This window comes from Petaurus breviceps, unplaced genomic scaffold, assembly GCF_028583685.1.
Source record: "Petaurus breviceps papuanus isolate PSGF00001 unplaced genomic scaffold, PetGlider_PUasm1.0 90919, whole genome shotgun sequence".
In the NCBI taxonomy this organism is placed as follows: domain Eukaryota; kingdom Metazoa; phylum Chordata; class Mammalia; order Diprotodontia; family Petauridae; genus Petaurus; species Petaurus breviceps.
In genome coordinates this window covers 30,406,107-30,431,263 of record NW_027187378.1, presented here as the reverse complement: position 1 = coordinate 30,431,263, position 25,157 = coordinate 30,406,107, and the positions used below count along the sequence as shown (strand labels likewise).

Below are 25,157 nucleotides of genomic sequence, written 5' to 3'. Positions count from 1 at the left end.
GTGTCAAGGGTTCTATTTGATGAGCTGGAAGAGTGGCAAAACAGGACTTCACTCATCACCCCAGTTCTCAGACCCCATCTTCCTCTCTAGGTTAACACTCCGCAAAGTCTCTCCCTCTTCTGGGCATTTTCCAGGACCTTGCCCCACCCCCAACGGGACCAACCAATTTTTACAAACGTCTCCAAACTTAAATTGTATTTTGGTGACTTTTGCTGACATCCCCAACAAAAGAGTTTATATTTTTGAAAGCTATTACAGGTACATGTTGTCTCAGTGTGGTCTGGACTGAGTTTCAAAGTATTCTAACTTTGAAACTCTTCCCCGCCTTCACACCCTTTTGGTCTAATCCAGGTAACTCCTAGGGATAGGTGGGAAAGGACGATAGCTTTTCCCCATCACCCCCCCCCCCCCAAAGATGGGCCAATGAGAAACCCGAGAGAAGTGAGTGGCGTGCGCCAAAACCAATGAATGGGTTTAGCGTCCTGGTTGCAAACGTTAGCGCAGGAAGGGGGCAAGGAGGGGTCGGAGGTGGGAGGAGGAGAAGCCGCTCCTTCGGTAAAAGGAGTGAGAGCGGGTAGGGAGTTCGAAGCGCGAAGCTCTTTACTATACAGGTCAGCCATTGCCCGGCCCAGTTGAGGGTCCCGGGAATCCGGCTTGTGTTGGCGAGGCCCAGCAGGTGTGGAAGGTGATGGTGGCACCCGGGACTGGGATGGGGGGGGGGGGGCGAGAAAGGGATTTAGGGGGAGAGGACTGAACCCCTCCACGAGCACGTGGTTGCTCGAGGCCCCCGACCTTACTCCTCCGTTCCCTCGAAAGCACGCAGACCCCCAACTGCCCCTGTACCTTTGACTCGCGCACCGCCCCCACTCCCGGTCCGATCCCTGTGGCTCCCTTTCCTGCCCCACCCATTCTCCTTTACCTGCCGGAGCCAGAAAAGGAAAGGGGCTTTGGAAGGGGTGAGAGAGCCCCTGCTGAGGGCGAATGGAGGGCTAGGAGACTGGGGGGAAGGAGGTTGGAGGCGGGGAAGGAAAGACGCCTTAGAGACAGAACGGGGGTGGGGGGGAAGGAGGAGAGCTGGCCCTGGGGAGGGGCATGACCTGACGCCCCTGGGTCAGGAGCGGTTGGCTTGTTGACCAAGATCTGAGAGGACCATAGCTTGAGAGTTGGGGGAGAGGAGGGACCTTCGAGATCTTTTCAGCACCTCATTTTACAGAAGAGGAAACCAAGCATTTGGGGAGGGGGAAGAGACTTACCCAGGGTCACAGCAGAAATAGGGGGTCTTCTGTAGAATGAGAAAGGAAAATAAAATACTGGGATAGAGACTTGCTTCAGGAATATTTGAACTACGAGACAACATCTGCTTCATCTTTCTCTTTATAAAGATCGGGAAATTTAGGTAAAAAATCTGGAGCCTTGATTTTGATTTGCTCAGATTACCTCAGAGAATAAGTAGCCTAAGGGAAATAGGCATTCCAACCCAGGAGTCTTCAAACTAACCTTTTAAGTGTACACCACCCAAAACTTCTCCACACAGCTGGAATTTTGAGGAACTAAAGGGCTTTATTGCAAGTCAAAAATGGGAAGAAAGTAATGTTTTTCTTAGGTAACTTCCCTCTTTTTTTAAATGAATCTTTATTGCTATCTTTTAATTTTTATTTCATCTCCATTTTTCCATATTTCATCTCCATTTCCAAATATAGCTCTCCTCTCTCCTGCCCAGTGAGCCATCTCTTACAAAGAATTAAAAAGGGGAAAAATGAAACTAAGTAACACACAGCCAAGCCTGACACTGAGCAGTGTTACGCACCTATAGTCCCCCACCTCTGCAAAGAAGAGAGGGAGGTGCATTTTCTCTTCAAATTAATGTATTTTCAGTTTTATTCCTATGTGTAACACTCAGACTTGGTCGTTATAATTACACAAAGCTTAGGTTTTTTTCCTTTTCTTTCTATTTATATTATTGTTTTCATTGTGTAAATTGCCTTTCTACTGCTGCTTCAGTCTGAATCAGTTCATATTAAGCCCTCCTGCTTCTATGAATTCTTCCTAGTCCTAAATTAAAACACAGTAGAATTCTATGGCAGTAATATGCCACAGTTTGTTCAGCCATCTCCAGACTGAGGGATATTTACTTTGTTACCATTTCTTTGCCACTACACAAAGTATTGCTATGAACATTTTGGTGTCTGTGAAACATTTCTGTCTTTGACATCCTTGGGTTATATGTCTATAAGTAGGATTCCCAGGAATGGGCATTTTAGTCATATTCTTAGTATAATTACGAATTGCTTTCCTGATTGGTTGGACCAATTCACAGCTTCATCAACATTGTGTTAATATGCTGTTTTTTCCTATAGGGCATCAAACAGCAACTATTTCCATCTTTTGTCACCTGTGTCATGTTGCTGGGTGTGACATTTGAAACCTAAATTATTTCAGTTTGTATTTTGCTTATTAGTTGATTGGTAAAATCTTTCATATGGTTTGATAGATACTGTGGTATGCTGGATAGAGAGCTGGTCTTAGAAAATTTCAGGAAAACCTCAATTCAAGTACATCTGACTTGTGTTGGGCGTTCCTGGCATTTTTGGCAACTCTCTAAAGAGAGCCAGAAGTTGCTGAAGTGGCCCACTTATATTGGGAGAGGGAATTTCTTCACCCCAGAGTTCCTACCCTAGTAAAATCACAATTCTAGACTCTACACTAATTTTAATATGGTTAATAAGTTTGCAGTTTGAGGGGAGCTGTTGATATCCTTTAACCATTTATCCATCTATCGTTTCTCCTATTTGTTACAATCTTAGTCATCCAGGTTTCTCATATACTGTACCTCTCTCATCTCCCCTCTACTACCTCCAAACTTAGATGCTTTTTCTCAGTCATTATCATGCTTCAAGTTTTTTCTTCTCTGCTTACCACCTCCCCCCAAAAAAACCTCAAAACCCAAACTAAAAACTGTGAACAACCATTGACCTATTCTGTGCTTTATTCCCACAGGACCTTCTTTGCTTGGTGACTACCAATAAGATAAAGCCTAGTTAGGTTCCATTATGTTCTTCTTGATTGGTTTTTGTCCTTCACTCTAAGAGAGGACCAAAATGACATCAGTATACCAGAGTCAAGTTTTAGTGTGCCTGACTGTGCTGATCAGACCAAGATGAGCTCACAATGTTTTACCACAGGTCAGGTACAAATCGTCCATGTGAACATTTGAGGTGGATTCTCTAAATTTGCACATCCTGCGTTTACTTTGAGCTGTTTCAATTCTGCTTTGCTTATAAAGCACACACAGCTCCTTCTTTGATGTGGGCATGCCATGCTGAGAGGTCCTGCCAGTATCTCCTATATCACACAATCAGTTCCAGAGTTCTTAAGAGAGACCTTGAGAGTGTCCTTGTATTGCTTCTTCTTGACCACATGTGAATGCTTGCCCTGTGTGAGTTCCCCATAAAATAGTCTTTTTTTGGCAGATGGATATTTTGCATTCAGATAACGTGGCTAGCCCATCAGGGTTGCACTGTCTGAAGCAGAGTTTGATGTTTGGCAGCTTAGTTTGAGAAAGATCTCAATGTCTGGTATTTTATCATGCTAGGCAATCTTCAGAAACTTCCTAAGACAGTTCAAATGGAAGTGATTCAGTTTCCTGGCATGGCGCTGGTATGCTGTCCAGGTTTCACAGGCATACAACAAAGAGGTCAGCACAATGACTCTGTAGACTTTCAGTTTGGTAGTCAGTTTAATACCTCTTCTCTCCCATACTTTCCTTCGGAGCCTCCCAAACACTGAGCTAGCTCTGGCAACTTGTGGTCAACCACATTATCAGTGTGTATCCTGGAAAGTACACTACCAAGGTAAGTGAACTTACCCATAGCATTCAAAACTCCTCCTGTAATTGATGGTTCCATGTATGGATGGTGTGGTGGTGGCTGATGGAGCAGCTGTGTTTTCTTGGTGTTAATTGTTAGGCCAAAATCGGCACAAGTAGCATAGAATTTGATCCATACTTTGTTGCATCTCATCTTCAGAGGATGCATTGAGTGCACAATCATCTGCAAACAGAAAACCATATACCAACACTCCCTCCACTTTGGGCTTGGCAGGTAGCCTTTACAGATTGAAGAATTTGCCATCAGTACAGTAGCTGACCTTGATGCCATGTTCATTCTCATTGAAAACATTTGACAACATGGCTAAAAACAGCATGCTAAAAAGTGCTTCTTATGTGTACACTTTAATAGGGTCTTTCTGGAGATGATGTTGTAACCCAAATGAGTGTCTCTAGAAGCAATAATGGCAGGCATAGGAGATATTTTTGAGTAACTTTTAGTGCCATTCAAGTTTTTCCACTGATGTACTACTAGATTCTGGAAAGCATCCTGCTTATGGTCAGAAAAGAACTAGGTTCACATTCTAGCTCTGGTCCTGTGGTGGGCAGTACACTTAACCTTTTAGATCCTGTTTTCTGATTGATAAAATATGGATACTTGACCTTTCTTCATAGTAGAAGTTCTGGTTGTTTGTGAACCTTTAGAAAGTTGTATAAATTTGAACTACACTTTTGTATGTTAGGATTGGGAAGTAAGGGGCAGGGATTAACTGTGGGAAGTAAAGGGAAACCCAGAGATATTATTGGGGCAGCTAGGTGGTAAAGTAGATAAAATGTTGGGCCTGGAGTCAGGAAGACTCATCTTCCTGAATTCAAATCTGACCTCAAACCCCCTGTGATCCTGGGCAAGTCACTCAACCCTGGTTGCCTCAGTTTCCTCATCTGTAAAATGAACCAGAGAAGGAAATAGCAAGCTATTCCAGTATCTTTGCCAAGAAAAAAACAAAAGAAAATTGGGTCACAAAGAGTCAGATATGACTGAAGGACAAATATTAACATTCCCTGAAAATATGTATGACCCCAGCTGTTGTAGATTTCAGGGAGAACAACTTAGGGTGAGCTTCTGTTAAGGAATTTTAAAATTCTCTGGGGGGCAGCTAGGTGGCACAGTTAAGTCAGGAGGACCTGAGTTCAAATCCATTCTCAGACACTTCACACTTACTAGCTGTGTGACCTTGGGCAAGTCACTTGACCCCAATTGCCTTGCCTCCAAAAAAAATTTATCTGTAGCTCATCAGTTATTTTCACCACAGCCTTTCTATATTTACTAGTATCATGTAGCTGATACATCTGATTTGGATGGAAGGAGAGATAGGTATATGAGGAGGGTGAAATCAGTTAAAATCATTTACTACTTATGACCTCCTTATCTCTACTCCAAGAGTTTTTTCTTTTTTTTAATATATCATGGTAACCTGAATTTTTTAGGCTTTTTTAGACTTTTCCCAGGCTATAGATCCTTATTATATTTCACATGACTTTTTCCTGAATGATAAGTACTAGATTCAATGTTGAAGCAGCTACTTAACAGAGGACCTTTTGGACAATGTGATTAGTTCTTTGAAGCTTTGTAGAAATTTTGTGAAAATGAAAAAAAAGGGAGTCCAGGAGAGAACCTTGGGGAAGACCCTCTAGTTAGGGGGCGTGATATGTAGTAGAGGAGAGGTCATATAGATAGGAGAACCAGGAAAGAGCAGTATCATGAAAAGCCAGAGAGAAAAGAATATTCCTGAGGAGAGGGTGCTCAGTCATGTCAAGTCAAGAAGTCAGGTAAGTTAGAAAGGATGAGGACTGAATAAAGATCAGATTAGACAATTAAGAGATCATTGCTAACTTGGGAGAGAGCAGTTTCAGTTGAGTAATGGGGTTGGAAACTAGGCTGCAAGGGTTAAAGAGTGAGAAGATGAGGGAGACTATGAATATAGGCAAAGTTTTCTGTGAGAGGCTAAGAAAAGGAAGATACAGGATAATAGCTTGAGGGGAAGGTAGAGTCTAGTGAATTTTTTTTTAAGGATGGGGAGATTTGAACATGTTTAAAGGTAGTAGGAAAGAAACCAGTAAAAAGGGGAAGTTGAAGATTTGGAGGTGGGCAGAGCATTGAGGTTGCTGTTTGCTGTGAAAGAGTGATGGACAGGATAAAGGGTATTTATAGAGGGGATTCCACATTCTGGGGCTCAAAAAACTGGCTTCCTGTTACCTCAAGGATGAATACAAACTTCTCTGTTTAATTTTTAAAACCTTTCATAATTCAGCACCAACCTGTCTAGCTTCATTGAACATTATCTTTATTCCTACCATCTCCCATCTCTGTACCTTTGCAGTGCCACGTGCCCATAATGTATTCCTTCCTACCTTTCACCTCATTTGAATCTCTCTCTTCTTAAAGACAAAACTTCTCTGCCATCTGCATGAAGCCTTTTTCTGATCCCTTCAACTGCTAGTACTCTTCCAAACTACCTTTTATTTAACTACTTCGTATTTATTCTGTATGTACTTATAAATACACTTCTCTTCCCTATTAGAATATAAGTTCCTTATAAGTAGGGTTTACTTCATTCATTATACTTGGATCTCAAACACCTAGCAAAGTGCTTCATCTACAGTAAGTTTTTAATATGTGCTTGTTGGTTGACTGATACTTTGCTCCAAAATATATCTTAGAGCCACTCTTAGAAGAAGAATGACGGATATCATGGAATTGAGGAGGAATTTGGGGGAATTGTGCTATTTCCTATCTTCCTATGGGTTTGTTTTGAAGGGATAGAATGAATTAAGAACCTTTGTTTCTGTTCCTGTTGACAGGTGATTAATCAAAACAGGATCAACACCAGTGTCCTCTACAGCCAACCAATGGATCCTATTCGACCTCCATTCAGAGGAACTCCTCCTTTCCATTCACTTCCAAGTTTTCGGCTGCCAGGATCTCGGCCAAATGTTCCCAAACTTATGGACACAGCTGTGGGTAGAGCAGGACAGGCAATCCAAGGCAATTCATTGGGGATGTCAAAGGAACCAAATCTGCATTATGGGAAATTGCAACAGGTAAGAACACAGGAAACCTTTTAATGAGGTTCTTCTTGTCTCTTTGTAAATATACTTTTTGTCCTGCTGTTTTTGAACTTCTGACTTTAGAATTTAATGCTTCACAAATAGGATCTGAGATTTGTACATAACCACTTCCCTTTGGTGCCTTTCCAGATTTTGTAAGAAGAAGTTTTGGAGACAAATCAAAACATGACAGTTTGCTGCTTTCTAAGTATTTCCCCCCTGTAGTGTTAGCAATATAGTTAGCAATTGTTGCTGTTTTACAATGTGCCAACTTTGTAGAGATCCTAGCTGTCTGCTTAGTGGGGTTTTTTGTTCTTTGTTATTTTGATGAGGCTCTTCCCTTAAGCCCTAAGGGAAAGGAGTGTGATTTCTTTATCTACTGCTGTGGTTCATTTGTTTATATTTTTTTAGCCAAAGTTTATTTGATTTATAAATACTTAGAGTCTTTAAACATAGGTATGTATGATAAGAGGAACAATATTTGCCCACATAAATAAAACTCAAAGAACAAAAGGCTTTAGAAAATCAAGGGGGAAACCTCACTGAGCTATTAGCTAGCACTGTGTAAAATGTACTATTGTTTTGCAAGAAGATAAACATTTTCCAGTAATGTAGGATTATACTCAGATTGCTTGAAGCCTCTATTCATATGGCATATGATATTGATGTTATTGTAGTATAGTAAGTATAACATGAGACGAGGAATCTGTAAATGGCTGTAGTAAAAACCTTTTAGCAGTTGAGGAACTATAAGAGAAATGAAATCTTTGTTGTTCTTAAAGAATCAGCTTTACTGAAAAATTGACACCAAAGTCAGAACTTCATTTAGGTCATTTCCCCCCTCTTAATTTCTTTTGTCTGTGTAATTCAGGAAATTCATGAAACTTAAGTGGATTTTTAAAAAGCTGTAATTTGTTATATTGTCTACTTAATGTATATGGCTTATTTTACATATTCCAATAGTTATATAATTCCTTTCTCTTACTGAAATTATTTTGCACAGGCATGTTATCTTCCCTCTTTGAAGTGTGCAATTTTTTTTTTCTAGATGAGACAAACCAAAATTCAGAGGTATAGAGTACAGTGGGAAGAATGCTGATCTATAGGAGTCAGGAGATCACTTTTCTAGTGTTGGCCCTGCTGTTTGCCATGTGACCCAGAGCTAAGTACCCTCCCTAGGCTTAATTTTCCTAATTCTAAAATAGGGAGATGACTGGACTTAGATGACCTGAGGTGTTTGCTAGCACCAGAAGTTCAAATAGTTCTATCAGGTGATATGCTGGAGTCATTTGTACAACTGGAAATAAAGTACAAGTCTTTTCAACAGCATATTTGTTCTACCTGTGCTTAAATATTGTGTCATACAACTTTGTGACCTCATTTGGGGTTTTCTTGGCAAAGATACTGGACTGGTTTGCCATTTCCTGCTTCAGTTCATTTTCTAGACGAGGAAACTGAGGCAAATAGTGTGATGTGACTTGCCCAGGGTCACACAGCTAAGTAAGTGTCTTAGACCAGAGTTGAACTCATGAAAATGAGTGTTTCTGACTCTAGGCCCAGCATTCTATGCACTGTACCACCCTAGCTGCTAATATAATTGTGCTTAAATATAATTGTTCCCTATGATAACTTTTGGACTTTTTCCCCTTCAGAGTTAGCTACATTAAATTGTCTCCCCATGAAATATAACTATTGGACAGTTGTTTGATAAGGTAAATTGTTTGTTTCCCAATAGTAATGTTACAAAGAGGTTCATTTATGCTTTTATCCCTCAATCTATAACATACCAAGATTGAATAAAGAAGATAAAGGACCTTCATTTCTGCCAGAAACTTGAGAAAATCACTAGTATTTTTGGCTCTTGAAAATCCTCCCACTTGATAATTACTTATTGTTTGCACTAATGCAGGAGTCTGTTGGTTTGTCATCTATGTTCCGTGGACTGGGGTTTGAGACAGAAGCCCATCATGCTTTGAGAAGAGAGATACCCATCTTTGGTAAGTGGCAGGCTGATCAAAGATACCAGAGTGGTTTGCTTTCTCTTTTCTCATCCTTGTGCTTTCTGTCTCCAAAGAAATTGATCATTTAGAAAATTCTTTTCAGCCTATAACTCTAGCTAATATCTGACCCTTTTTATTAAGGTAGAGGCATTTTAGGCCGAGGCTTGAGGTTTGATATGGTGTCTAAAGGCCAAGAAGAGCTTCTGAACAAACCAACTTTCCCAAGCCCTTCGGTGTTGGCAGCTGGAGACAGCAAGATGGCATCAATCTCCTTTGCTTGGAATAGGTGTGTTTTATTGAGTTCTCAGACAAGCTTAAAATTCAAAAAGCTAGTTTAACCAACTTTGAACAAAAGAAAAATTTTTAAGAAGGCTTGGTCTACCTATCTTCATGAAACTTTTTTATGGTAACAGACCTTAGTCATTTTCTAGGAATAGCAGGTGATTGCATTCATTTTTGCTCAAAAGAAGGGAAACATGCAGTTTCCTGATAAAACAATGAATATATTGCCCCATCTCTCCCTTAGGAAGTCTAATTCCGATGCTAAAATAATTATTAAACCAAGTGAGAAACACTGGTATTCCAGTTCTGATGTAGGAAGTGTTCTAGAAGGTCAGCACCAAAAGTTTTTGGTGAATGTGACCATTTTACTCTGCTTTCGTAGTATGTTCTATTTTATATTATTGTCTTCTGAGATTTGTTTCCATAAAACTGTACTCAGTCCACTTTGTAGACCATTCTAGGAATAAAGTAGATTTGGAGGTGATGAAAATGGAACATAGATGAAAGTACTGAATTTTTTAAAAAATCTGTAATATTTATGAATTCAGGACACATGGAAGAGGAAACTTAGAGGTTCCTTTGGGAAGACCAACTGTTGGCCTCGGCAGAGCGATATTTAAAGCACCAAGTGATTTATCATCTCCAGATATCCCATTATCATTATCATCATCACTACCACTGACTGAATCCTCATTTCCCCTCTATCAAGATCACCCTCCAGATATTCCTATTGAGCAGATGGAGAAAAAGTAAGTGAAAGTGAGGAGGCACTGTCTTTGTGGCTTATAAATGACTGTGGAAGCTTTCCAATTAATTTGTATGTTTAGGCTTAGGGAACTGATACAGCACTTTTCATGAGACCAGAATCCCAGTAGGATAGGTAATAACATTTTTTTGGTCATTGGAGAAGTTATGTGATTTGTAAAGAAGAGTCAACGAATGATGAAAGTTACTGAATAACATTGCCAGAGAGTAGGGTTATGACTTAGTATTTCCCTCCAGCTCAGATTTAACAGGACAATTCCTTTTATTAAATATTCACAGAACTTCGTATTTTAATTGGCATAGGTATTCTCTCCACTGATAAATATTTCAGTATCTCTACATTTTTAGTAGATGGCTTCATGAATTTTTGTGGCTGTAGCAGCAAGCACCCTAGCATACCCAGGATGGCTGCTAGCATAGATTCCTAGATCTGCTTTTCTAAAGGAAAGCAACTCAAAATGGGTTAACAATCTTACTTTAATCAATCAAATACATATCATTTACCTAATTCAGGGGAAAAAGTGAGCACCCCAAACTTCAGAGAATATAAACAGAGGTTACAACAGAAAATAACAGAATCCCAACTAACTGACCATTGCATCCATACCTAGTCAGTTACCAGAGAGGAAAGCACCAATATCTGGGTTTTCAAAGCCAGGGGGCTCAAGGGCTGCCCAGAGTCTCATCTGGTCAAATCACACAACTCTTCCCAAAGTGAGCCCCAAAGCAAAACCTCACATCAGGGTATATATAGCCTTCTCCTGGCTCAGAGAATGTAACAACCCTCTTGACCCACTGCCCAATCACAAAGTAACAAGGTGTGGGCATTCCTGAAAAGCTTCCTGCCAAAGGCTCCATGTTATGACATTCAGCCTATTAGGGGGCAAAGTGTATTTTCAAATCAGGGAAGGTCCTCAGAGTCACTTAAGCCTATCAAGGGGCCAGGGGGCAGGAAAGATCTTCAGATTCCCATTCCCATAACAGTGGCCTAAGAAATCATCACCTTCTGTTGATAATCATCTACAAACTTAACTAGTCTGGTCTTAAGATGACATATATACAGTCTCCAGGCCTGTTGTTAAAAGTCTTTCTAGATAACCTAGGGATTACCTCTACACCAAAGGAAGCAGTGTAGTAGGACTTGTAGAGGAGGAATTCCTTGTCCTGATTACCAAATTGGAGAAGTTAACTGGGGGAGGGAGGAAAACATTGCTGAAATCCTTCTTTGTGAATTTATTCTGAAACCCAACTAAATTCAATTGTAGTACTCATAGAGCTAAGGGTTGAGACTGGACCTGTTATTTCATTAATCACATGGCGCTCTTAGATGGGGAAGCTCCCTTGGTTAGTACAGATTTGCACCATCTCTGAACCTCATTGTCTTTGCCTGGAGCCCTGATAGATAAGGTGCCAGGGTCACAGCCAGCTAGTGTAGAGATTGGCCATGATTCCAGGTCTTGTTGACGCTGAGGCCACCTATCTGTTCATTATGCCGTGTTGCCTCCCTGTAATGTTCAAATAGAAGGGCAATCCTGCTTCTTAGGGTTGGTTCTACCCTCTGTGATGGCCTTTGTTTTGCATTTCTCTAATGTACTTAGAATGTAATATTGTATGTTATAGCTATAGGTATATGTATTATCCCTTTGCTAGACTGTAAACTCCTTGTGGGCAGGGAGTGTTTTTTTTTAACTTTGTATCCTCCAGAGCCTAGCATGGTGGTCCACCCATGTTAGGTGCTTAAAAAATGCTTTTTGAATTGAATTTTCAAAAGAGATTCTGCTAAGAATGTGTCTCCTAATATTGTGGTTCAAAACTTGCATCTGGATGCTATGATTTCTTAGATATCTAAGCAAAGTCATGACATGTTCTTACTTTCTTCAGCTTGTCTATTCTTGTGTTGTTTTGTTGATGTATATATTTTTTCCCAGAGAGCCCCTTGTGAAACAAGGATCAAAAGGAACCCCCCAACTTTTGGGATTGAACCTAGTCAAAATACACTGTCAGAATGAAGCTGTGTATCAGTATCATGTGACTTTCAGGTAATGGCAGATTTTTTTCTCTTTGGTGCCTTCTAAAATGGAGAATAATATTGTGTGCAATTCCTCTGATCTCTCCTACACCTTGAAATGATATGGGGCAGTCATAGTAAGTAAAAATTATAGATTTTGCTTTATAGAAAAAATCTTTATGGTGCTCCTTCTTTTAGGAGCTCAGACTATTTTCCCATTCTTACATCTTGAAAATTAATTAAATTGTTATTAGTTCTCTCAGTATGTCTAGTTGGTAAGGTGATTGTTTTTTAACTTCAGTTTCATATGTGAAACAGTATAAGAAAAATAACTGAAGACTGGATGTGATAGTTTTTGTTTATATTACTCCCTTGCCCTGGATGGGTAGGAGACCAGCTCTAAAGTTATGGAGAAATAGGGTAACAAAAATGAGGCCTGTTGTATGGCACAGAGGAGGGTTAAAGGGAGAGGACCTTTCAGTCTCCTGAGTCCTTGTCCTCTGGGACAAGTATGGGTAGTTTTGGGGACCTGATTTTGGAAAAGAGGGGAAGACTGAAAAATTAAAGACAAGTTGAAGAAATGGAAAGAGTCCTGAGATAATTGCTAATGTTGTCATCCTTATTCTTAAACTCTAAACATCTTACTTTACTGTGTGCATTGTGTGTATGTATGTGCCTCATTTTATAGTAGTACAAAGATTTCTTTTACACTCTAAGAACTGAAATGATTGATCTCAGGTTAGCAGACTGAGATACTGCTTTTGTATATTGAAGAAGATCAAAGTTGGGCACAGCCTGTGTTTAGGGGGCACTCTGACCATACCATACCTGGACTTTGGTCAAACCTGCAAAAGATTACCCACTAAATGCACAGGTACAGGATCCTGGGGCTGGTTATGGGTTCCTTTCTGTGATCTAGTATATTATCTGTTGCAAATACATTGCCACAGTATAAGCATCTTTCCCTGTTTGGCTTAATTGGACTAGTATTTGTTATTAACCTAACAGTGCAGGTTAATAACTTGGGTGGGATGCAAAGGTAGCCTCTTCTTTTAAATATCTTCCAATCTTATTGGGAGAAGTAAGACATGTACACACACAGTTCAGTTAAAGAGCTGCTTATTCATAATTCTCATCACTTGATATAACAGAAGCACAAATCCTCCATCTACTAGAACTAACAATCCTGGGCCGTTTTCATCTCCAAACAAATCAGAATATGGACCTCCCAGTCAGCTGATTCATACTATCCAATCTCTAATTTGGAGTGTTCAAACTATTACAATCAATAAACTACATCCAATGTATCTGCTATGAACCACCTTTTGCAGAGATCTTCATTTCTCACATAATTATTCGACTAAGTGTCCAAAAGGTGTGGTAGAGACAGAAAGTGTGATGAGAGGTCAAGAAGAAAGGAGACATCAGTGTAGAGTTGTGAGGAAAAGCTTTGTTTAAAAGGGAAGGCTTGATTAAAAGATAAGTAAGATGTGAATAGGCAGAGAGTGTAAGGGAAGGCACAACAAACCCTTGAATGCTAAATATCAAGTAAAGATTAAGAAATAGTGATAAACAGATTTAGGGGACAATGAAAATGCCAGCTGGGTCTGGATCAAAAGATTTCTGTTGAGGAGTGGGATTAGGGGGAATAAGAGGTAGCCTGATCTTTCTCATAAAATATTGTAGAAGATAAAAATGTAAATATCTACCCTCCTTTTTCTGGCAACAAGAAAATAGTTAGACCAGCTTGAATTCCAGGTCTGCCTTAGCAAGAGGCAGTTTTTGATGCATTCTGGTCATGATGATGGAATGAGGTTTTTGAAGAGAACCAGGTTTTCCTCATCATAAATTCTCCCAACCCCTCAAAAAACCCCCTACAAATAAAAGAAAAATGGTTTAAAAACTATGAGTAAATAAAAGCCATCCAAAATGAATGAGCCAAGCAAAATCCTAATAGTTTAAAAAATACCGTAGAGCTACTAACCCAGCTTAAGGTACCAGAAACAATTTTGATGGCAAAACGTCCAATATGAGATATTCTTAAATGTCCTCAGAAGAAGAAAGAAATTTAAGCAAGAATTAGCATGAGTAAGAAAATAACAAGGCCAAAGAATGAAAATTTTAAAAATCAAGAGAGGAAACAGAGCTAGAATTAAAAGAAGTTTTTTTGGAGGGGGGAAGGCTGGGCAATTGGGGTTAAGTGACTTGCCCAAGGTCACACGGCTATTAAGTGTTGTGTTTGAGGCCAGATTTGAACTCAGGTCCTCCTGACTCCAAGGCTGGTGCTCTATTCACTGTGCCACCTAGCCGCCCCAAAAAGAATTTTTTTTAAAAAAACGTAAAGACATAATGAAGAAAATTACCAATATGAAGAATACAATAGGAAACCTGAATCAATAGACTCAACCAACACACTTACTACAGTAGAAGATATTTATTGAAGACCAGCTGTGATATTCAGAGAGTCTATAGGTTTCAAGCAAGGAAGTACCCATCAAAGATTAAAATTTTTTTACTTCAGTATAAACTCTTAACACTGTCACAGTTGGGGAAAGAAAGCCCCAACTACTTCAAGCCACTAGAAGACCCACAGAAATTATGTCATAGAACTTGAATCAGTTTTTTTCCCCAACTTGTTTGAGGTCCAGAGGAAGATCTTCCCATGTCCATCTTTTGACTGAATATTAGAGTTAGCTTTTACTAAACTCGAGGTTGGGCAAAAGTAATAGAAGACATTGTAAGCCTTAATAAAATATTTTTTAAAAGGAAAACTAAAATAACAGTAAAGTATTTGAAGCCTAGGTTCCAAGTAAGATAAAGATGTTATTTCTATCTTCTGCACCACAGTTTAAAAAATGACTCATCAGTGTCTTTAATTTTTTTTTAATTAAAACATTTAAGCCATGTAATCACAACTTTTTACATGAGAATGGCATTTTGGTCACCTCTCTGCTCACACAACCACTACCTTCTCCAATCCATCCTATGCACAGCTGCTAAAATAATCTCCCTAAGACACAGGTTGGACTATTTCATTATCCTGTCCAAAAACCTTGCCTGTAGGATAAACACAAATTCCTCAGTCTGACATTTAAGAACATCCACAATCTTGCCTCCGGTCGGACCATCTCCTCGAGGCTGGGCTCAGTCCTCTTCCCATCACCTTCTCTGACTCCCCCAGGTCTTAGTGCTTGCTTATTCATACACAGTCTGTGCCCTGCAGTAGGATGGATTCAACCATTCTAGTAATAGCTATTTTTAAGAACCGGCAAAGGAAAGACATGAAACTTATGTGTATGGCACAAAAAACTAGCATTCAGCTGACAAAAAAACTGTTTGAAGGTGAGAGAATCCATTCAACCCAGGTTCATCTGCTCAGTACCAAATGTTCTGAATCAGCCTGGGTGTCATTAGAAGCATACACTCATATACCCATTGCTGTCACAGAATGAAGCCATATTAAAATGATTATTCATCCCAAGTAATGCCCATTCCACTGGATGTGTGTGTTGTCTCTTCAGTTGGAACATAAGCTTCTTAGGGACAAGGACTATTTCATGTTTGTCTTTTTGTTCCCAGCATCTAGCACAGTGCCTGGGCACACACATATTTATTTTTTGTTGACTGATTGAATATATGTGTTTCACATTGCCTATTATTATCCATTAGTCTTGCTACTTAAGAAACCTATCTCATTGTCTGCTTGTGTATAACTTTAAAGTATCCTATGTATGACTTAACGTGCCCAATAATATTTCAGTCTTTTTATGCCCATCATGTAATCTTTCCATTGCCCTTTGGAATGCCTACAACTCTAATATTTTGGAGACTGCGGGCTTTCATGATTTGTGACCACAAAGTATTATCAAAGAAAAATTGGTGTTAGAAATATAGACTTTGGGGCTTTTTGAGTGGGAAGGATGGGAAGGATGAGGTGCTTTGTTTCAAGGGGAAATTTCTAGTTGCCAAAGGCACTGCACAATTTCCCACTGTAATTCATCCTCTTTTCTTCCTTCTCTTCAGTTCTGAGCTGCATTCATTGTCTATTTTCAGTGTCTGTCCAATGTGTATGTAGTAATGGACTAGTTCCATGGACCATCCATTCAATTGCATGTCATTGTCTGGACAATAACCATTCTTCATGTATTTGATTTTTTCAGTGTGATTAGACTAAATGCTTTTGGGTGATTATGGATCCCATTTTAGGAAAATTACCTACTTTAGCAAATTATGTTAACTGGAAGTATTGTACCTGCTTCCAGTCTCTGTAAGCTTTTCAAATTCTACTTTATTCCTTCTGAATTATTTTATAGTTTTATAGCCTTTCTTTGTCATTTTTAGTAGGAAAATAACTATTCCATTTGGTATACCATTGCAATGTGTTCAGCCATTTTTCTAGTTGAATTCAGTTAAACATTATTAAGTGTATATACTATGTGCCAGCCACTGTGCTAAACACAGGATATAGAAATGAACACTTCTTGAATTGATAAACAGTCCTTGCCCTCAAGTAATTTACATTGTACAAAGGCTTGTATAATGTGTACCCTGACAATCATACAAGGTATATATAATGGAGGCAGAGGAGACTTCTAGACAGAGCATTCTAAGAAAATTTGAGGAAATAAAGAATAATTTCACCTGGAAGATCATTGAAGTTTTTGTTTTTGAATAATTGGCACCTGAGCTGAACTCTGAAAGAAAAAAAAAAAGGTTCTGTTAGGTAGTGATGAGAGAACATATTCCAGGCATGGAGGAATACCTCCATGAATGAACAGAGACTGGAGATGGCATGTGGAGTGAGGGAACAGCTTGTATTCCAAATTGGTAGAGTCAGCCCTTGAAAGAAGGGTGAAAGGTAATTGTGAAATAAGGATCTGGAGCTAGATTGTAGAGGCTATCAAATGCCCCATGAAAGAAGTGTTCTTTTTATCCTATTTGTATTAAGTAGCCAGTCGTAGATCTTTTTATGTAGGAGAATGAATAAGGGCAAGATTTTGCTTACTATAGTATCCTTCTACCTTTAAAAAAACAAAACAAAATTCTGCCTCGGTTACCTTATTTCTTTATGTCTTTGGGCTTTTATACCATAGACATGTCCCTGTATCATCTCCTTATTTTATATAGAGTCTTCCCTCATCACAAAGAAACAAATTAAGCAAAACCAGTTAAAAAATAGACCGTATCTGATGGTATATACAGCATTTGACACCAGTAATATCCCACTTCTCAAGAGAGATGAGGAAGATGTGTTTCATCATTTGGCTTCTGGAACCAGTATTAGTTATTGCTTTTAATTCAGGTTCAATGCATTAGTGTATTTGCATTTCTCAAATGGTTTCTACAGCACTTTTGCTTTTATTATCTTTGCCAATTTGATGGCTGTGAAATGAAACCTCAGTTGTTTTAATGTGCATCTCTTAATATTAATATTTAATATGTATTCTCTTAACATGTAATATTTCATATTTCTCTTAATACAGAATGTTTTTTTATGGTTTGCAACTCTTATTTTGAAAAAAGCATTCATATCCTTTCAACACTTACTGGGGAAAGTCTCTTAATATTTGTCAATTACCTCCATATCTGATATTTATTCAAGATATGTGATGCAGTGATTTTTTTCCCATTTGACTTCCATTTTATTTTTCCCAAGTGATTTCCCATTTGATAGTTTTTCTCATTTTAGTTGCATTGTTCTTGTTCTTGCAAAAGCTTTTAAATTTTATATGATTTCAGTTGTGTTGCCTTACATCTTTCCCACTCCCTCCCTGATTGGCAGTTCCACTTCTCTCAGTCTTCCTGGATATTAAATTTTAATCCATGTTTATGCATTCTATCACCATGGTCTCCCATATCAGATACTGCAGAGAAAATTATTGAAACCCAAACTCAGTAGCCTCATCAGTTTCTTTTATTTGAAGCTCTCATGCATAGGAATAGGGTAATAAACAGTGATGGAGCAATATGGTTGGAGGAAGGACATAACAGGAGATAAGGAATCACTGAGGAGACCATTGTAGCAATTCTTGAAGGGGTAAGGGTTTCAGTGAAGACAATGAATTCTGAAGGGATAAATTTGGGACAAAAAATTGATGAGGCTTGATGATTGATTTGATATTAGAAGTCAAGAATGACTTTCAGATTCTAAGTTTGAATGAGTAGAGAAGATCTGAAGACCAGGGGACAAGACAAGATTTTAAGTTAAGTTTTCATTCCTCTCCCAGCTGCCCTATTGATTCTCCAGACTTTCTCTATCAGGTCATAGAAACCTCTTAACCCTGGAAGCTTACGCCACCCCTGGACTTCTCCCATTGGAAGGACCCTCTGGGTCCTGTGACATCTGCCTCTGATTGGCAGGTTCCTTCCAGAACCACTATTTTAAGGAAGATGGCCAAGCCAGTCATATCTTTATTCTTCAGGCTACAGTCCAGACCATTTGAGCTTTTTCTACTTGCTGGTTGCTTTCTTCTCTTTTCTCCCCTCTCCCCCCACACTCCCCAATCTCCCTTCATGTCTTGTCTTCCCCCATTAGAGTGTAATCTCCTTGAGGATGGGGACAGGGTCTGCCTTTCTGCTTGTATTTATATTGCCAGCACTTGGCACAGTGCCTGATGCATAGTGGGCACTTAATAAGCTAGGGTGATCAGTAATATTATAGAAAACCATTTTTATCAGGGTATCTTTTAAAAAGAATATTTTGTCAAAGATTCTTTACAGGCAAAGGGGTGGGATTGGAGATTGCTAGAGACAGTAAGTCTCTACTAAGTAACTTACTAAGAACAGTAAGTTTAGGAGCCAGATCTTTGCTCCTGTCAGAAACTGGATGGATTCATTAGCATAAATGATAAGGTTAGGCTTGAAGAATGGGAGGAGCCTCTTGTCCTCCAAGACTAGAAGGAAGGATTAAAAAATTGACGTAGCAACAGATTAGGTAGAAGAAAAATATGGTGAGGGCACTTTAATCAAAATGACCTGGATCTCTGTAAAATAAAAAGTTAATTCATCTGAAAGTAAGAATTGTGGAAAGAATCAAAAAGTATTTGGAAATTTAAGGATAAATACTTATTAAAGCAGCTACAGTGAGTATACTAGGGACTCAAGAAGAGGAGAATAATAGAATTGCTGAGTATCTACTTATAGTGGATTTAAGAACGTGGGTAGGATACAGGACACTTTGTATCTGCAGTTTTTTAGGAGGAGGTGACTTTTAGCCCCTTGAAGTAATCCTTCTGGTCCATGAGATTTCAGTCTTGGGAAAAATCTGTCTGAAGTTACCAGCTTTGAATTTCCTTTAGGATCTTACCTTCATATCTTTCAACATGCTTCACTCTTTAGCTTGGGTTATTGGCAGGCTCATAGAATGCCTGCCTTCTGTGTTCATAAATCTAGAGCCTCAGAGGCCATATAGTCTAGCCCCCTTCCTTTTGCAGTTCAGGGAAAATGAGACTCTGGGAGGTTATGACTTGTCCAAGGCCATACAGGTAACAAATATCAGAGGTGAAATATGTTCTTTCCTTCTAATGCTGCCTTCCTTGTAGAGTCCAGGGTGTAATCAAAGTTATTAAATGTGATACCTTTGGTCCTAGGGTTAAAAGAGCCCCATAGCCATCTGCCTGGATCATTATAATATAATAATCCTTCATACAACTGCCAGGTCATTCCTCCTTTGATACAGATCTAGTTATGTTATTCCTACACAATAATCTTCAGTGGCTCCTACTGCTTAAAGGACAGAGTTCAAACTCTTTAGCCTGACAATCAAGGATCTTCACATTCTGGGGCTTCCTTACTTTCTAGGATCATCTTTCTCTGCTCCCTTCCACGAACTCTGTGCTTCAACCACACTGAACCACTTGTCATATTCACCTTTGTGCCTTTGTTCATACTGTCCCCTGAACCTGAATGCTTTCCCATCTTCCCCCAGCTGTTTTTGAAATTCTACTCATGTCTAAAAACCCAGCTCAAATACTGCCTCTTTCCTAAAAATTGTCACTGATCTCCCTCATCAGAAATAAACCTCCCTTCTCTAGACCTGAAATAGCACTCTATACTATATTCTGTTCTGCATTATAGTATGTTGTGGGGGTTTTTTTGGTGGGGCAATTGGGGTTAAGTGACTTGCCCAAGGTCACTGCACCACCTAGCCACCCCTATACTATTTTGTTATGGTTCACATAAATAATGAATATGATCTACTTTCTCTTCGTTGCCACATTTCACCCAATTTTTGTTCCCCCAAAGCTTGCTTTTAAATTGTAAGGTACCTTAGGGCAAGGACGATTCTAGGGATTATGATCTAGTCCTAAGTGCTTCTCTCGGGGCGGCTAGGTGGCGCAGTGAATAGAGCACTGACCCTGGAGACAGGAGTACCTGAGTTCAAATCCAGCCTCAGACACTTAACACAAAAACTAGCTGTGTGACCTTGGGCAAGTCACTTAACCCCAATTGCCCTCCAAAAAGCAAAAAAAAAAATGCTTCTCTGCCCTATTCAGTGACCCATCTCTTTGATTCCTCTCTTGACTTTTTCTTGTCCAGCCTTCCCATTGCTTCCAGTCTCTCCCTCCACACAGCTGCCACATTAATCTGTCTAAAGCATCAGTCTGTCCCAGTCACTCTTATTCAAGAATCTTCAGTGGGTCCCAACTGGGTATTCATACTTTGGCTCCAGCATACTTTTCTAGATCAGTTTCATATTATTCCTCTTCTCATGTTCCCTTTCGATCCAAACTAGCCTACTTGTGGTTCTCTGAACCTGACAGTCCGTCTTTAGTCTCCTTGCTGTTCCCCATTCCTCAAATACTTTCTCTTCTTCCTAACATCTCTTAGAATCCTTACCTTCCTTTAAGGTTCACCCCTGATCTCACCCTATAGGATGCATTTCCCAACACCCATAGTTTGTAGAACTATCCTTGCAGTTTCCTAAAGGCAATGCAGTCCAGTCTCTTCTTGTACAACTCCAGACTCAACTTATTGGATGTGTGTTCTTCCATTTACCCAGACCTGCATCATAAGTATCATCTTGACTCCTCACTATCTTTCAAACCACCCTCCTCTATCTTCCCCACACACACACACATCTAATTTGTTGCTAAGGCCTGTCAATTTTACCTTTGCTGTATCTCTCTATATCCCCTCTCTCCTCTGATATTGCCACCACCCTGGTACAGGTTCTCATTTCCTCACACCTAGACTATTGCAATTACCTGCTGGTTGGTCCCCCTGTCATAAATCTCTCTCCATTCTAGTCCATCTTCTGTTCTTCTATCAAAGTGATTTTTCTAAAATGCAGGTCCAATCCATGTCGCTCCCCTATTCAACAAACTCTAATCAGCAGTTTCCCATTACTTCAAGGATCAAATACAGAACCATCTGTTTGGCATTCAGTGACCTGGCCCCTGCCCTGCCTACCTTTCCAGTCTTATTACACTCTTGCCCACCCGTAAACTCTACCATCAAATAGCTTTCTGTTCAGCAACACCAGCCTCTTTCTGTTGTCCAAACAAGATGCGCCGTTTTTCATCTCTGTGCATTTTCTCTGACTGTGCCACTGTGCCTGGAACACTCTCCTCATCTTTTTGGCTTCCTTCATGTCTCAGCTTCTATAAGAAGCTTTTCCCAATGCCTCTTTACTCTCATGCTTTCCCTCTGTTAATGTCCTATTTATCCTGCATATGGCTTATTTGTACATAGTTGTCAGCAAATTGTCTCCCTGTCAGGTTGTAAACTTGAGAACAAGAATTGTCCTTGCCTTTCTTGGAATCCCCAGTGCCCAGCACAGGGCTTGGCACATAGTAGATGCTTAATAAATGCCTATTGACCGACTGACTATCCTCCCATATTACTTTGTTATGTACATTATATACATTGTATTTGCTTTTCTAAGTGTATTTTGTACTTTCCCAGCTCCTTGAGAACTGTTTTTTTTTCTATCTTTGAAGATACTTGATAGGAGGTAGTTAAGTAAATGTTTATGGAATTGATTATTTTAATTATCTTTGTATCTAACCCAGTTTTGCGCTTCACATATAGCCAAATGAGTATTATTTGCTTGGTTTCTGATTTTCTTGTTTATTTAAGAATATCGCACTAAACTTTATCACAGCTTTGTCATGAATGGTTTGTGTAGCCACTAGATGGGGCAGCAGTTATGAACATGACTGCCTCTTACTAGTGATAATGTAAGAAATGATACTTTTTCCACTCAAATTGAATTTGAACCCTTTGCTTGATTCCTAGCCCCAATGTGGAATGCAAGAGTATGAGGTTTGGCATGTTGAAGGACCATCGATCCGTCACTGGAGATGTCACTGCTTTTGATGGATCCATCCTCTATCTGCCCATTAGACTTCAGCAAGTGAGACATAGAGGCATTGTTCTTTAAATGGAAATCTAGGTGTAATCATGTGGTTTGAATGGTGGGAAAACCTGTAGTCTTTGAATATTTATTTGTAAATTCTAACTAATTTTTGAGAAGACTTTTGTAGAGAATAGCCTGGAAGTTATTGCATATGCAAGGTATCCACATGAATAGTAAATCCAGGTGTACCTTCTTGTTCTAGAAAAATGGTTGGTAATTTTTGCATCTAGGAATTGAGATTTATTTTGAATCCCTAACCCTAATGCAGTCCTGCTTCAGCTCTTGATTGTGGATTTTTATTACTTTGGGAATGTGGGTAATGTTTAAATGAGCTCTCCTGGAGCTTAAGAATTTTTCAAATCCAGCTATGGTTTTGCTTAGTAGTGTTTGCTATAATTTATGTGTAAGACAATTAGAATATGTTAAGGCTTGGGAACTTGCCATTTACAATTTTCATTTGAGTTTTATTTCTTGTTAGGCTGTTGAGTTGAAGAGTCAGAGGAAGACTGATGGTACTGAGATCAGCATCAAAATTCAGATGACCAAGATCTTGGAACCCAGCTCTGACTTGTGTATTCCTTTCTACAATGTTGTTTTCCGACGGTGAGAACCAGTTGGGAATAAAGTAGTACTTGTTCTCCTAGAAGTATTAGGCTACCTGGACACTTTTGTGCTTTTAATTTATTTGTCTTTAGTCTCCTTTTCAAGTTAATATTAATGTTCTTTTTTTTTTTCTTTCCTTTTTGGAGGGGGAAGGCAGGGCATTTGGGATTAAGTGACTTGCTCAAGGTCACACAGCTAGTAAGTTTTAAGTTTCTGAGGCCATATTTGAACTCAGGTCCTCCTGACTCCAGGGCTGGTGCAATACTAATGTTCTTGAGGAGGATGGTTAGCATTACCTGCAGCTTGGGCTTAAAAGTTTTGAACAGTTAGAAAGGATGAAACTGATTCTGTCTCAGTTAAGGATTGTTGTCTCAAAAAGCCCAGTAAGGAGAGTTAGGTCTATGAAAACAAGTTTTGGATTAGTGAGGTAAGGAAACATGGGTCTTTTGGGTTCCAGAAGGGATTCTTGAAATTAATATATATAAAACACACATTCATATATGTACATAACCACCCTTGGAAATGGCATGTAGAAATATCTACCAAAATATTTCTCCTTAATTATATTAATTTTTCCTGGAGATTTAAAAAAAATCTTATTTTCATTGATATTCTTTATGAATGTATCCATTCTCTTCTATCCATCAGTGCATCCCTTGTAAAGATTTTTAAAAGGGGGGAGGGAGCAGTTCAGCACATCATCTATGCTTTGCATTATATTTTTTGGAGATTTTTAATGACCACTCTTACTTGCTTTCTCTTTATTTTAAGAATGTGTGTAACCTTCCTAAGACCATCCTACTAATATACTACCTTTTTTCAGTTTGCTAGAATGCCATTTCCATTTTCTGTTTGATAATTGGCAATAGCTTTCTTTATTTTTTAGTAGAGGATTTTTTTTCCTTTTCTAGGGAAAAAAGTGATGGATTAAAAAACTCAAAAGTGAATGCTCTTCTATTCTTTTCTAGTAACGATAGACAATTATATTCTACCAAGTAGGGAAGTAGATTGAATTTTTTTATGGTGAATTACTAGCAGTGAGGTTGCACCAAAATGTATATCTCATTTTATTATGGCAAATTATTAGCCATGAAGTTACACCAAATATACATAATGTGTGTAAATAAGTTACACCAAATTTATATATATAAAGTTAATTAGTTTTGTTGAACTACTTTTTTCCTCTTTTAAAAATCTACATTATAATGGAGCAGCTAGGTGGCACAGTGAATAGAGCACCCACCCTCAAGTCAGGAGGTACTGAGTTCAAATCCAGCCTCAGACACTTAACACAAAAACTAGCCGTGTGACCTTGGGCAAGTCACTTAACCCCAATTGCCCTCCAAAAAGCAAAAAAATTTTTAAAATCTACATTATAACAGATGATTTTCTTGATAAAAGGGGGAGATTCTCAATAACAATAAGATTTTATACCTATACACAGACATGCATACATAAATGTGTATTTGTGTGACACACACACACTTCTGCCTCAAGATGAGTATATCAGTGACTTTCATTTATCTTTTGGAAGTCTATTTCAACTGTATAAAAGTTGTTATTTATGGGACAGAGGAAGACCTTGTAGACTTGGGAATTAATTGTTCTCTGCCAGAGCACTTATCCTGGAGTTTTCTTTTGGTAGGGTAATGAAACTTTTAGATATGAAACTTGTGGGAAGAAATTTCTATGACCCTTCAAGTGCTATGCTACTACAACAGCACAGGTTGGTAACATATATTTCTCATTTTTTTGAGTGTTCTTCACAGATGCTTTTTTCTTTTTTAGACTTTAGAATATTATAGTTTGTTGATTATAAAAACAGAATGAATAATGGAATGATAAGACAAAATTTTATAAAATCTAATCAAATGCTTTCCTTTCACATTTTTAAAGTAAAATCAAACTGATATTAGATTTAACTTTGTCATTTATCAAATTCCATCATATTGTTACAAGGGAGCAGCAGTCTCTGTCTAGTATCATTGTTTTAAATGTGAAGATGAAAGTGTTAGTCTTTTTGCAATCTGGATTAAAGAGCACTTGTTTTTGGTTTTTGATTTTTGGGTTTTTTTTCTCATTTAAGGTTGCAGATCTGGCCCGGCTATGCAGCTAGTATCAGACGGACAGATGGAGGACTATTCCTGCTGGCTGATGTCTCCCACAAAGTCATTCGAAATGATTCAGTGTTGGATGTTATGTGAG

General features: G+C 38.9%; 1 protein-coding gene across 1 annotated transcript in view; it reads left to right on the top strand.

The window, feature by feature from the left end:
* The first annotated feature begins 19 nt into the window (after nt 1-19).
* Nucleotides 20-25,157, top strand: part of PIWIL2 (piwi like RNA-mediated gene silencing 2) — a 79,621-nt gene continuing 54,483 nt past the window's right edge. Inside the window, 12 exon segments of the mRNA XM_069075975.1 lie at nt 20-179; nt 182-396; nt 399-611; nt 6,689-6,928; nt 8,844-8,931; nt 9,076-9,220; nt 9,765-9,965; nt 11,910-12,020; nt 22,229-22,346; nt 22,828-22,952; nt 24,598-24,678; nt 25,039-25,152. Of these exon segments, the coding sequence (XP_068932076.1) occupies nt 20-179; nt 182-396; nt 399-611; nt 6,689-6,928; nt 8,844-8,931; nt 9,076-9,220; nt 9,765-9,965; nt 11,910-12,020; nt 22,229-22,346; nt 22,828-22,952; nt 24,598-24,678; nt 25,039-25,152 (1,811 nt within the window).